This window comes from Penicillium riverlandense, assembly GCF_028828495.1.
Source record: "Penicillium riverlandense strain IBT 135883 chromosome Unknown utg000006l_segment0_segment0, whole genome shotgun sequence".
Lineage (NCBI taxonomy): Eukaryota > Fungi > Ascomycota > Eurotiomycetes > Eurotiales > Aspergillaceae > Penicillium > Penicillium riverlandense.
In genome coordinates, this window is record NW_026643197.1 from 1,847,701 (window position 1) to 1,860,389 (window position 12,689).

At 52.2% G+C, this 12,689-nt stretch overlaps 7 protein-coding genes across 7 annotated transcripts; 5 read left to right on the plus strand and 2 right to left on the minus strand.

Moving 5' to 3' along the window:
* Positions 1-273: 273 nt before the first annotated feature.
* Positions 274-1,342, plus strand: N7474_006986 (uncharacterized protein; the record flags this gene model as incomplete). Its single annotated transcript, XM_057198396.1, has 2 exons — positions 274-310; positions 366-1,342. The coding sequence occupies 2 exons, from the start codon at positions 274-276 to the stop codon at positions 1,340-1,342; spliced, it is 1,014 nt and encodes a 337-aa protein (XP_057051836.1).
* Positions 1,343-1,434: 92 nt separating this feature from the next.
* On the minus strand, positions 1,435-1,923 carry N7474_006987 (putative tubulin-specific chaperone Rbl2; the record flags this gene model as incomplete). Its single annotated transcript, XM_057198397.1, has 2 exons — positions 1,435-1,536; positions 1,756-1,923. The coding sequence occupies 2 exons, from the start codon at positions 1,921-1,923 to the stop codon at positions 1,435-1,437; spliced, it is 270 nt and encodes an 89-aa protein (XP_057051837.1).
* A 237-nt stretch (positions 1,924-2,160) lies between these two features.
* Positions 2,161-2,758, minus strand: N7474_006988 (uncharacterized protein; the record flags this gene model as incomplete). Its single annotated transcript, XM_057198398.1, has 2 exons — positions 2,161-2,565; positions 2,663-2,758. The coding sequence occupies 2 exons, from the start codon at positions 2,756-2,758 to the stop codon at positions 2,161-2,163; spliced, it is 501 nt and encodes a 166-aa protein (XP_057051838.1).
* Positions 2,759-3,249: 491 nt separating this feature from the next.
* On the plus strand, positions 3,250-4,498 carry N7474_006989 (elongin A domain-containing protein; the record flags this gene model as incomplete). The annotated part of the gene is made up of 3 exons (XM_057198399.1): positions 3,250-3,307; positions 3,368-3,444; positions 3,512-4,498. The coding sequence occupies 3 exons, from the start codon at positions 3,250-3,252 to the stop codon at positions 4,496-4,498; spliced, it is 1,122 nt and encodes a 373-aa protein (XP_057051839.1).
* Positions 4,499-6,183: 1,685 nt separating this feature from the next.
* On the plus strand, positions 6,184-8,314 carry N7474_006990 (60S ribosomal eL42 domain-containing protein; the record flags this gene model as incomplete). Its single annotated transcript, XM_057198400.1, has 6 exons — positions 6,184-6,246; positions 6,299-6,545; positions 6,595-7,071; positions 7,843-7,961; positions 8,028-8,212; positions 8,275-8,314. 6 exons carry the CDS (start codon positions 6,184-6,186, stop codon positions 8,312-8,314), a joined length of 1,131 nt encoding a protein of 376 aa, XP_057051840.1.
* Positions 8,315-9,064: 750 nt separating this feature from the next.
* Positions 9,065-11,169, plus strand: hxt8 (uncharacterized protein; the record flags this gene model as incomplete). The annotated part of the gene is made up of 12 exons (XM_057198401.1): positions 9,065-9,124; positions 9,195-9,222; positions 9,275-9,336; positions 9,384-9,574; positions 9,630-10,058; positions 10,118-10,169; positions 10,226-10,235; positions 10,289-10,418; positions 10,470-10,609; positions 10,669-10,782; positions 10,849-10,954; positions 11,013-11,169. 12 exons carry the CDS (start codon positions 9,065-9,067, stop codon positions 11,167-11,169), a joined length of 1,479 nt encoding a protein of 492 aa, XP_057051841.1.
* Positions 11,170-12,219: 1,050 nt separating this feature from the next.
* On the plus strand, positions 12,220-12,606 carry N7474_006992 (uncharacterized protein; the record flags this gene model as incomplete). The annotated part of the gene is made up of 1 exon (XM_057198402.1): positions 12,220-12,606. One exon carries the CDS (start codon positions 12,220-12,222, stop codon positions 12,604-12,606), a length of 387 nt encoding a protein of 128 aa, XP_057051842.1.
* Between the last annotated feature and the right edge of the window lie 83 nt (positions 12,607-12,689).

The window sequence follows — 12,689 nt, forward strand, 5'->3', positions numbered from 1 at the left end:
CAGTCGCAGGAGCTTGGGCGACAATGTCCATCAGGGCGCTGGGTTGGGGCTAACCGGTCGCGATGCTCTATAAGCTGGGGAGGGATTCAGTAGTGATTAAATCCGAGGATATTGTAGGTCCAGGGTGACGAATAGTGGGAAACGAGGGCTAGACAGCTAGTTAGCTAGCTCGCGGTGCTGATGGAAAGAAGTGTTGATCCGGGCGGGCACGAGGACGAGGCAGAACTTCTTTGTCACTCCCAACTCCTCCTCCTCCTACACACTACCGCAATAATGCCTTCCTACGGTTTGGTGGATCAGCCAGATGAAGGTCGGTTTTATCGTCTGCCTAGTTCTTTCATTTCGTACTAACACGTTGGCCCCAGATGCCCTGCACAAGTCACGCCTCCTCAATGTCGAAGAAAAGCCGTTCAAGCGCATCTCCAAACGCCTCTTAAACCCCGACGCCCTCACCGTATCCCCTTCCTCGCTTCCTATCACCCCTCCCCCCGATACATCCGACGCCGACGCACTTGCCGCCGCCGAAGCCGAAAAGCAAAAGCGCCGGGAAGAATGGCGGCATTTCCGGGAAGACGTCCAGCTCGACTTCGCCGCGTTCGAAGGCAGCATCGCGCGCGTTCAGTTCCTTCTGACGAGCAACGAACAGGAGCGCGAGCGGTATGCGACCGAGAAATTGCGGATTCTCTCCACGATGCAGTCTGTCCGCGAGAACACGATGGAACTGCGGAGCCAACTGGAAGAGGCGCAGCGCCTTCTCTCGTTACGGAAGAGCTACGACGAATTGACGGAGAAGATCACGAATAACAGACTGCTCAAGCCGAGGGAGGATCAGCAGGCGAATCTGCAGAAGTTGCAGCTGGAGATTACGGAGCTGGAGAAGGAAAGCAAGGATTACGCAACGACGTGGGCGGAGCGGCGCGACCAGTTTGGGCGCATTATGGAGGAGGGCTTGCAGCTGCGCCGACAGATTCGCGACGAGAAGGAGGAGGTCGAGCGCAGGGAGGGCATGCAGGAAGATGAGGATGGAGATGAAGGCGAGGTTCCTTCCAAGGGCAAGACCAGCGGCGCGAATAGTCCCCGGCCGGAGAGCGAGGGCATGACACCGTCGCAGCACAGCCAGGATGAGGGCGACCGGTTACAGGTTGACAAAGCGCCGGGAACGACGGGGGCTGCGTCGCCATTGCGACAGGTCATCAGTGCCGCGGGCGAAAAGGCGTCGAACGAGCAGGAAGACACGAATATGGTGGATGAGGGCGAGGTGTCTGCGGGCGAGCAGTCCGATGAACTGGAAGAGGGAGAGGAAGCCGATGACCGGTTGCCCGAGACGATGGACATTTCGTGACGGATTAGGAACAGATCTCGCATTGTAAATTACTGGGAACTGGGGGCATTATTGGGCATTGGCGTTCTAAATTACATTTCTTCTTCATTCATTCACGAAATCTCCCTCTCGGCCGTCTTGGCCTGCGCAATCGCATCCTTGGCCGCCGTGATGTGCTCGACATTACTCTCGGATCCCTTCTTGCCCTCCTCAATCTGTTCAGAATTAGTTAGTATGAGCCAGGCAATTGGTAGAAAGAAAGACAGGAAAAGAAGCGCATACAATCAGAGCCTCGAGATTGGCAACGGTATCCATCAGCTTCTGCTTCAACCCAGGCAGAACATTCTTCGTCTCCTCCAGCGCGCGTTGCTGTCTTCCAGTCAGTGCCTATTTCTCATTTTCCCCACTCGGAAAAAGGGCGGGAATACACATACCTCTTGCTTCAGCGTGTACTCCCGGTTCTCATCGTCGCCGCCGGTCTGTGCCTCCAGCTTCTGGACGCGCTCGGCCTGGTCCTTGAGTTCGCGATGGTAGGATGCCTCCTCCTTCACGAGGCGGAGGACAGATGCCGTGTGGATCTCGAGTTGCGAGCGGGGGGCCATTGTTGGTGTGTGAGTAAAGGAGGTGTGATGTAGTCTGTCGAGTTGTAGAACCCCTCATGATGCTATCACTGTTTGCACTGTTTGTTTGGGATGGATCATGTGATTAGGTTAGTTATACGATCAATGTAGGTATATTGATCTGAGATAGTTCTGGTCTAAATCATAGATTTCCTTGGTATTTTCAACATTCATGCAAACATCTATTTAAAAACCCAGTCTGTAGCTTCCAGCTATACGTTAAGATAGAAAACCGACAAACTGGAAGAGCGACGCATCCTCAATACGCTCCACCCGCTCTAGCTCGGCATAGCTGCCATTAAGAGCACCAAAATAATAATAGAACACACCATCATGGAAAACAAACATGCTAGGCAGTCCGCGCGAGACGAGAGTGATGCAGTCGCGCGGCTCAGAAACAAAGCCAATCGTGTAGTTCCTCTCGCAGCGCGGGCACCGAGTAGACGCAGTATGCTGTCCGCATTCTTCCTTTAGATACTCAGCACACCCGGTAGGCATTATAACAGTCATAAACATGCCGTCGTCGGAGACGATCCGTGTCTTGCCGTTATGCACGGAAAGCTCGAAGGTCACTCCATCGCTACTGTTGTTCCCGGTGTATGTAGAACACGTCGTCTGGATAGTCTGGGTGACTAGTGAGGCTGCCGATATAGGTGCGATTGCAGATTATCTGTTCCTCGTCATCAGACAGATGGAATAACGTTCCGCGACTATGACGGACGCGGTGTAGCTCAAAGTCGCTGCCATTGTAATGGATGGCGATGAAGCGGCCCGTGGCGATGAAATGGAATGGGCGACTGAAATCCTCGTATTCCATGGTGCCAATTCGACCTTTTCACTTCCTCAGAATGGACCCAAGGGTAGTTTCCTTCCGAATAAATGCAACAGCCAAGGCAGCTCCTGTGGGATCTAGACAGAACCGAGTCTTTGTAGAGGGCACTTGTCCTAGAGACTCGTATTCGACGATCACCACTCGTCCGATAGTCCACTACCAATCCCTAGCTAATCATGTAACGAGTTCATTTCCTATTACTGGTCTCTCTCATGCCTCGGTACTTGGATCTATACCATCACCATCCTTGTATACCCGACCTCCATCCCTCCGCTCCAGCCAATGGGCGATCATGTGCCGATCTGTCATCCGCCGCCTCGACAATTGCTTGCAGCCACTCAACCCCTGCTTCGTCCCTCTTCGTCGCTGCTATTATTGTTACGGATCCCTCTCCTGTCCTCGATTTATCACTCTCCTCTCATGTCCCAATCGTCGTGGGCTCGGATATCCCGATCGAGTCCGCCTCTTGACGCCTAATGTCGGTCCCAACGCTCCGACAGTTGGCGACTGCCTCTGCGATCAGGAATGTTCGACGTAAGTGACACGATAGAAGGGGGATTTATTTCTATGTACTGACATCATCTGTACACTTAGTGCTCCGCGATCTCGGCGATCTGCCATACTCGCTAGTTCGTCCCATCCTGCTAAAAGTCGACAACCCGGAGCAGCTGGTATGTCATACTCTTCCCACACCCCCCAAGTTTTCGAATGGCGGACTGACTCTGTTCCCCTACATAGCATTGCATCGAACAACAATCCCCCCAAGTCGCCAACGACACCGAAGAACTATGGCTCGAGTTCATCAAGCGCGACATCCCGCAATGGGAGACCTACGACCTCCCGCAGCACTCGGACCACTGGTACGAATTATACTGCGACCTCCGCGAACAAGCCCAACGGGCCGTCGATGAAGACGCCGAGAAAATGAAACTAGCCCTGGACGGGCTCAACTCCCAGAAAGCGCGGCTGACGCCCAAGATCGTCTCGGAGCGCTCTCGTCTGCCGGGCAAGCGACCGACACAGCGACAGCGCTACGCCGCGTATGACAGGAAGATGGGCGGGCTGGCCCCGGTCTTTGGGAAACCGACCGGTGCCTCGGAGTGGAGTTTCCAGGCGCCCTCTCTGCCGCGCTCGGAGTTTGGGTCTGGAACAAAGAAGAAGCAGACGATTTTCACTCCGCAGAAGAGGAATGTTGCCCTCGCTGTGCCGACGAAACATCTCCATACGAGGGCTAGTCAGATCAAGCAGGCGCCGCGCTCGCTGATTGAAGAGCATCGCCGGCCGTCGGAGCAGGTTGTCAAATGCAAGGATAAGACAGCACCCAGTGCCAGTGCTTCGGGACGGTCGTCTGGGCCGCCGATTGCTGCTGCAGGGACCTCATCGCCCGCGAAAGGGAGTTCCCTGGCAGAAAAGGAAGCCAGGCTACGGACTTTAACTTCGGGCATGCCGGCCTCGTCTCTATCGTCAAAGCCACCAATTTCTGGAAAGAAAGCGTCTCCTCCTTCTTCCAAAGCAATGTCACCGCCACTGTTGAATACCAATCGCAAACGCCCAGCTACCTCTCCTCCGCCACAGACATCGCCAATCCCATCTGACTCCTCGAATATCACCACCACCGCCGCCACCACTGAAGCACCCTCCACATCTCCAGCACGCCCACCAATGACGCTCAGACGAGCTCCTCCTAGCATCTTCATTCAACCGAAGCGGAAACGGGTCACCTAGCAAATCATCACGGCATACAGCTGTCTTTGTCTTGTCTTCTCTTGAGTGCCCCATTTTCGGCGTCGCCGGGTTGATGTCTTGATTCGAATATACCACATTTGCCTCGGTGTTCTGGAACATATCTGTTTCTTTGTTTCTTTCTTTGGGTTTTGGGGGGAAATCTTCATATTGGGAGCGGTGGTATGTGTCCATATCATGTCATGTCGGGTTATATTATATTCTGTCGGGTGTTTTTTGCATTGGGATAGTATGGTTGCGATGGTTCGGTCGGTTTCTCGTGAGCTGAGTTATGTATGCATGGAATATCGATCATTTCCACATAGTCCGCACAAGATAGGTATCCCTGAGATCTCCGCATAGGGGTCCATCTCCATTCGAAGCCCTTTCTTATTCGAGCCATTTAGAGCGTACGCTCATCCGTAGAATCAATGCGTGGAGTCTGGTGAATAGTATAATTTCTCAATTCAATAATCCATTTCAGCCTTCGAAATATGATATGGTATCTAAAAACAGTGTAAAAAAGGCTTGAAGTGACATGGCCCTAGGATTTGTGTGGTTGGTGTGGCTGATCCGTTACATCGCACCGCATCCACCACGCAGAGCCAGGACGAGATGCAGCGTGGAGCCGCCTTCGAGGTTGTATTCCGCGGCTGTCTTGTCGTCCGCCCTGTCAATGAATATTGTGTGAGTTATGGTTCGCTATTCTTCTCTAGTAACAGAAACACGTATGCGGGGGTGGTGGCTGAGCTTACATCTGCTTCCCGCCGAAGATGAGTCGCTGCTGCACGGGTGGAATGCCTTCCTTCTCTTCGACGCGCTCTTTTATCCGGGAGACCTGGACCCAAAGTACAGATGTTCAGTAACGAGCTTATAAGCAAGCAGGAGTGAACGGCGAAAAGCGAACCTTGTAGTCGGACTCAATATCCAACTCGATCTCCTTGCCGGTAAGTGTGCGTACTCTGTAAGACAACGAGAAATATTAGTTCACTGTTGCTTCCAGACGTGGATTTCGACTTTGGCTTTGGGGACGGTGTGGTGGCCGATGATGCAATGAGGAGCGGGAACATGACGGACGTACTTGATCAGCATCTTGGTGATGCGGGCAGCTCGGTCGGGCTGCAGAGAGGGAGGAGAGTATGTCGGTGGGAGTGGGTAACAGAGACTAAGAGTAAAAGAGTGTTGGAGCTGGAGCTTGAAGATGGAGAAGAGAGAGAGAGAGTGAGTGAAAGAGCCTCGCGGGGTTTTTGGTGGGGCAAGTGCCTTGTTGCCTGATCAGCCTGGGCGGACTCAACAGGTGGACTGGATGTGGCTAGGAGATCTCAGGAATACTAGATCGGTAGGAATTATCTATTTATCGAAGCATGTGTATTTCGGTTTAACCAGAGCCTGTTCTGTTCGAACGATTCAGTCGGGTTGATCCTGTTCCTCCCATGTCAATTTTTAACCTTGACAATCCATTAGAAGATAATGATTTTGGAAAGCATTTGCGATGCGTCAATTTTACCTACACATGAAAGTTTGGTGATGTTCCTATACCATTACCTACAAGAAATGTTGTTGGTAGTGGTTGGGTGCTCCATTCTATATTTATACATCGGCTACTGCTAACCCTACCGCCCCCTCACCATCTTCTGACATCTGCCTACCATGATCATCTCAATTCATGAACAGATACAATCTCTACCATGACCAAAGAAACCACCCAAACTCAGTTCCAGCAGGTGATCGTTTCCTGCGAGAACGATCCCGTAAGTCCCAGCGACTCATTTCGAGGCCACACACGCTAATCAACTGTCGCAGAAACGCATGCAAGATGTCTATGAGAAGCACCGGTCAACCAGAAATGCCTCCTTTCGGAATTTGATTCTGAGCACCGGCTTTCCCGGCTGGATAGTCGATGAGATCCTGCAAAAACTCCATGCCGCCGGCGAGGACGGCGACCCAGCCATCGACCCAAGGCATAACCTGGCCTTTTGGGCTCGTCCACCGCAGCATATCCGGGACATGGTTGCTGAAATCCAAGGGGAGATCCGAGTCCTTGCTCCCAGTCAGTGACCCAAGAATCTGGTGAATGATAGCTGACATTTTCTGTCTAGCGCTCTGGTTCATGCCTTCGGACCGGCTCCATATGACAGCTATGGAGATCACATCTTGCCGGACCGAGTCAGAAATCGAAGACCTAGTATCTTTCTTACAGCAACGTGCCCCGCTACAAGAGCTGGTGGATTACACCCTGACCCATCGTGCCCGGCTCGTCAAGCCAATGGTCAACTACGATTCTTCCGCGATAGCACTGAGCTTTGTGCCTGCCGCTGGAGAGGATGATCGATATACCTACCATCACCTGCGCAGCGATATCTACGACAGCATAACTCGCAGCGGCTGCCCCATTACCTCGAGGTACACGGTGCCATCAGCGCATGTCACGCTGGCGCGCTTTATCACGCAAGATGGATTTCTACTGGGAGATACGAAAGAGCTCGATCGTGAGCGGAGCTCTTTGCTCGTTGACACTATTGAGAAGATCAATGATAGGCTCCGGGACAAGTACTGGCAGAGTGAGCATCCACAGGGTGAGTGGGTGGTTGGGCAGGAGAAGGGATTGGAGTTGGTAAAGGGGCGGTCGTGGTATGGGAAAAGTGATCGGGTGTTGCTTGGAGAGGGATTTCAATAAATAGATCATGAACAACCAAGAATTTACAAGCAGGACATGTAGTGGTGTGCCAACTGCTCCGTGAAGAGTCCCGGGTGCTTCTTGGTATGTAGTCACGTGAGTGCTGAATCAGCATGCCCAATCAGGGTTAGCGCCTCTAAGCGAAACGAAATCCCACACACTCCGGGCCAACATTGAACCCTCGACTTGCCGCTCTTCTACGACAACCCATCACCACCTCGCCTTCCGCGTCAGTCAAAATGGTAGGCATCCCCCCTTCTTTCTGTTGCAATGAGTCCTCGACCATCGAAAACAATTATTGCGCCGCGTGGATGTTGCGGGTATTGTGCGATACTCAACGATAAAATGTGTGGCCGAACCTCGAAATCGTGAATGACGGCTATCCAACCCAAAATGCCTCGACACTCGCCCCATGCCCTCGCTTATTGCACAATGGATACGAAATGCAGCTGGTGGGAAGGCCGATGATGGTCGCAGAATGGTGATGGAACATTCCTCTGTCGGGAATACAAGAGGTGGACTGCTGAAATCTCGAACCCCCCCGACCGACCGAATTTTGTTTCCTGCTAGCAAAACCCATACCCTCGACCTACGCTGAACATCCGACATCCGCGCGCGCAATATTTCGACGAGGACTTGAATTATTTTAGCCCTTCGGTTTGGAATGGAGGCTTACAATTTATCTTCTGCGTACAGGTCAACATCCCGAAGACCCGCCGGACGTACTGCAAGTCCAAGGACTGCCACAAGCACCAGCAGCACAAGGTCACCCAGTACAAGGCTGGAAAGGTGAGAAACCAACCTGGAAACAATACGAAACCCAAGATAAATCCCTAACATGATTTTGTGTGATAGGCCTCCCTGTTCGCCCAGGGTAAGCGTCGTTACGACCGGAAGCAGAGCGGTTACGGTGGTCAGACCAAGCCCGTCTTCCACAAGAAGGCCAAGACCACCAAGAAGGTCGTCCTGCGCCTGGAGTGCACTGCCTGCAAGGCCAAGAAGCAGCTCGCCCTGAAGCGCTGCAAGCACTTCGAGTTGGGGTATGTGCTTTTTCTGCAACTGCTATTGAGGATATCATTTACTGACAATGTTGTGTGTGCAGTGGTGACAAGAAGACCAAGGGTGCTGCTCTGGTTTTCTAAGCGTTCGATTTCCTTGTTCGGCTTCTGGGTTTCTAGCATTGCACAAGTTGCTTCGCTGTGGCGGAGGGCATATGACGTTCGCAATGGAAAATATGAAATAGGAATTGACCTTTTAACAACATATTTTGATCTTCTAGTAGAGTGCCGAGGTGGTGCGTGATGGCCAAGCTTGCACCTAGTGTACTCGATGCATCTAACTGCAGGAACAATCACCGCTCCTCCACTCGGCTGCACGATGTAAACGAACATTTCCGAATAGCTCGTAGGAGGTCCCCATTATTCACTAGAGGACCTACAAAAGGACCTCTTATTAACCGACTTGTTCTTCGTAACAAGCCATCACCCCTTCCGTTCCGGCGATCAATCCCCGCATCCCCCACGCTATCCTCGTGAACAAACAAAACACAGTTTAACTTTCGACGCCAGCAGCTTCTCTATTGGATCCTCGCTTAGCAACGACCTCGTATCCCCCACGTTTTCTCCAGAAAAACAAGCCCCCTATGCAGCGCGCTCGGTCGTCCTCCGAGAGGCATGTCCCAAGCTCAACTCCGCACAGGGTGACACACCTCCGTGGAGCCCCTCCCTCTCGGTTACTCATCGGTCGTAGTCCGTAAAAGACATAGATAAACGCTGGGGGTTTCTGCACTAAATGCTTCTCTTCCTTTTTGTATCTTCCCTGTCACTTTTGAATACCTTGGTCCAAACCAAACCCGCGAGTGTAATCGATATACATACACAGTTGTTGGCAAGATGGCGCTGTGGTATGCGCTGGGAATTGCTTTCTTTGCCGCTATCGGCACGTTTCTGTTTGTATGTGTTCTTCAATCTACTCTATGAGAAGAGGTTGAAAGCTTGGAGGGCCGAGTTGACAGGAGATTAGGGCTTCGATACAGGTATCGCGACAACAAGTGAGTAGCTGCATATCCGGCTTCTGTGGACCGAGCTAAACCATCTCCGCAGCTATCGCTCATCAAAGCTGGATCGATTACATGGGCCATCCCTCGGAGGGACTAACGGGTGCTGTGAGTGTACCTCAAATCCTATCCAGAAGCAGGGCTAAACAATTCAGGTGGTTTCTGTCTATATTGCCGGCGAGGCAGTTGGGGCTCTCACTCAGACCTTCATCGGCGACAAGCTCGGACGAGTGCGGTTCATGCAGCTAATGTGTGTGATTGTGACAGTCGGCACTGTTATCCAGACCGCAGCAGTGAATATTGGAATGTTCCTCGCAGGCCGAGTGTTGGCCGGCTATTCTGTAGGGTGAGTTTTCACCCGCGAAACCAGAAACTGCCCTTTTTTTTTGACATCTGTGCAGTGGAATGGTCGCGACAGTCCCCATCTACCTCAGCGAAATCTCCGACCCTCGCTACCGCGGCCTGATCGGCGGAATTTCCGGCTGCGGCATCGCCTTCGGGACCATGATGTCCAACTGGGTCGGATACGCCTGCAGCTATGCGCCCTACGGACCCGTGCAATGGCGGCTCCCGCTGGGGATTCAGATCCCCTGGGGTATCATAATGTTCATCGGATTGGCAACGTTCATGCCCAACTCGCCGCGCCAGTTGATCCGTAGCGGCAAGAATGAGCTTGCGCGCAGCGAGTTTGCAAGGATTCGCCGCGGGGTCGAGTCAAATGACCTCCAGGAGGAGTTTGCGCTCATGAAGGCGCAGATCGAGTATGAGATGGAGAGGGAGCTTACTTCTTACCGGGAGATTTTCCAGACCTATAGGCATCGGGTGCTTGCGTGAGTTTTTGAGAAGGTGGGAAAAACGTCGCGGGCTGATGGTTAATTAACCTGCGCAGGTCGATTGCTGTACAGACCATGACGGCTTTGACGGGCGTCAATGTCATTCAGGTATGTGGATTCTATTCCTAGGGAGTTTAGCTGATGTATACTGACTATGTGGATAGTACTATCAAAGTGAGATCTCCCGAATATAACCACGCAGCAAACACTAATAGTCTATTCCTCAGCTATACTATACGAATCACTCGGTATCGGCTCGCATAGCATCCTAGCTCTGGCAGCTGTCTACGGCACCATAGCCTTCGTTTTCAACTCCATCACCACCATGTTCCTGACTGACCAGTGGGGTCGTCGCAAGTACGTGGCCCCAATACTTCACATTGTTGAACCACGCACTGACCCACACAGAATGCTTATATCCGGACTGGGGGCAATCATACTCATCGAGATCTACGCAGCGGTCATGCAGAGAGAGTTCCAATACACCAACAACCGAATCGGAAAGGGCTTCGCCATCCTGGGGATTTACTTGTTTGACGTTGCTTACTGTGTGTATCCTCAGCACCAGACCGGGAAGGTCGTGAGAGCTAACTTTCTACCTGTATAGATGGTCTCCTCAACAGCACGACATGGCTATACGGCGCCGAGGTCTTGCCTATTGCATTGCGTAGCAAGGTGATGGGTCTGGCGGCTGCATCGCACTTTATCGTTAATGTCGCAAGTAAGAGAGCATTGGCACTATCTTAAGCAAGCCAGTATGGAGCTCTAAAGCTAACGAACATGATAGTCACCGAAGCCGGTCCCAGCGCATTTGCCAATATCAAGGAGAACTACTACTACGTATTCGTGACCTGCACTGTCTTCTTTTTCGTCGTGGCATACTTGTGGTTCCCGTGAGTTGCATGCAACCCCCCAAAGTTAGCTGTCGAGCCACTGACACCACCGCGATAGGGAAACGAAGCATAAGACTCTGGAAGAAATTGCGGCCGCTTTTGGCGACCGGGTGGTTCTCGCGGACGAGGTCTCGAAGGGTCCAACGGTTAAGGACGTAGCGGGCACAGACCATGTGGAAAGCTCAGAGCCTCAGGCGAAGGATATTGACGCCTGAGCGTAAGATTAGCAGTATTTTCATTTACCTGGGTTCGCAATTGATCTGTGCTATGGCATGGCGGTGTGCTGGATTTGTGAACACCATCCATGTACCTATGCTCTGTGACGGCTGAGAGGAACAAGCATGGCATCGTCGAGTAACGAGAACACAGAGGGGAGCTCACCGAGACCACAGAATAGGATGAAATGTTTATTGCGATGTGTAGTAATAGCACTCGGACGAGAGACTGGATGTATAGAAATCTCGCATCATTTTCATGTGAGGGTGATAGAGCTGCAAGAACTCGCAGAGCTTTCTCTATTTGGCAATTTCCCCTAACTCAAATAAGAAGGTGAAACTGTGTGCCAAATCTTTTCTCCAGGCCGCCGTTTCAGCTCAGCTCTTCAATATTTGCCGGCATGAAATCTCATTTTTCACCTGTTCACATGCCAAACCCCAAAAATGACAAGTCGGATCCACTCCACAGTGATCTTCGATCGTCATGTTTGTTTTCTCTAATAATCCCCGAGACCCAATCACCACGGCTTCCGATGAAACACACCCGTTCTCCGACCAAATTCGGGATTTATTCCTGTCGGGAAAGGGGGATCTGCCGTCATCTGATCCCGCGGGTCGCGGAAAGCAGATCTTGAGGACAGACTATTGCCACTCTACTGTGCGTTGCAGCCTGCAAATAATCTATCGAGGTCGATCCCTCTCGTGCAGTCGGCAGCCCTTTTCGGCTTTTGGTGGAACAGGGGGTCTGAGCCCTGACGATGTACTCTAACTGAAGGCAATAGTCTAAAATAGTGACACCCACAGTAGCAGACTAACTGCCGTTCCGGGTAAAAGGAACAGAGCAGACGGTTCGTCATGTCGGGCGTATCCGATTCTCCTGGTCCCGCTGAGGGTCTAGCGAAATGATCCATGGGTCCAAAAATCCACCACATCGTAGAATGTAAACAATGACATCGAGCGACAAATATTCGTTCCTGGCGGCAGACATCTCCACGGGGACTTCGGGAAGCAGAATGTTCGCTTAGAAGAATATCGGGGAACTAACATCGGATGCTGCGACAACGGATGGGGGACACCATCGTCATCGCGCAAGGATCGTGCCGCGAGCCGATTGTGGCTGAGCTGCGAACACCTCGCATGATTGGCGACCAACGCCTCACCGTGATCTCCCAGTCAGCCACTCACGCGCTTGACTCCGTTTTTTCCTTCAATGATCGGCGCAGTCTGGTGGCTTGGGCCTACCCAGGAAATGTGACCACGGCACTGGGCCTGCTTAGTCTAGATCGACTAAGCAAGTTCAGTGCGATCTATGAGAAGCAGATCCTTGCAACCCCACGCACTGACAGCAGGATCAAGCCATTTTCCCCTTCCGACCGCACTGAAATTTTCTCCTTCGGCACCCTGGAAATTCGCGGAATGACTTTACCGCGCTGCTGAGCCGAATACCTGCCCGATTAATCCATGCATACAATCCGGGGGCCTCTTCCAGCAGCCCCCTGTAACATTTTCCATACTCCATT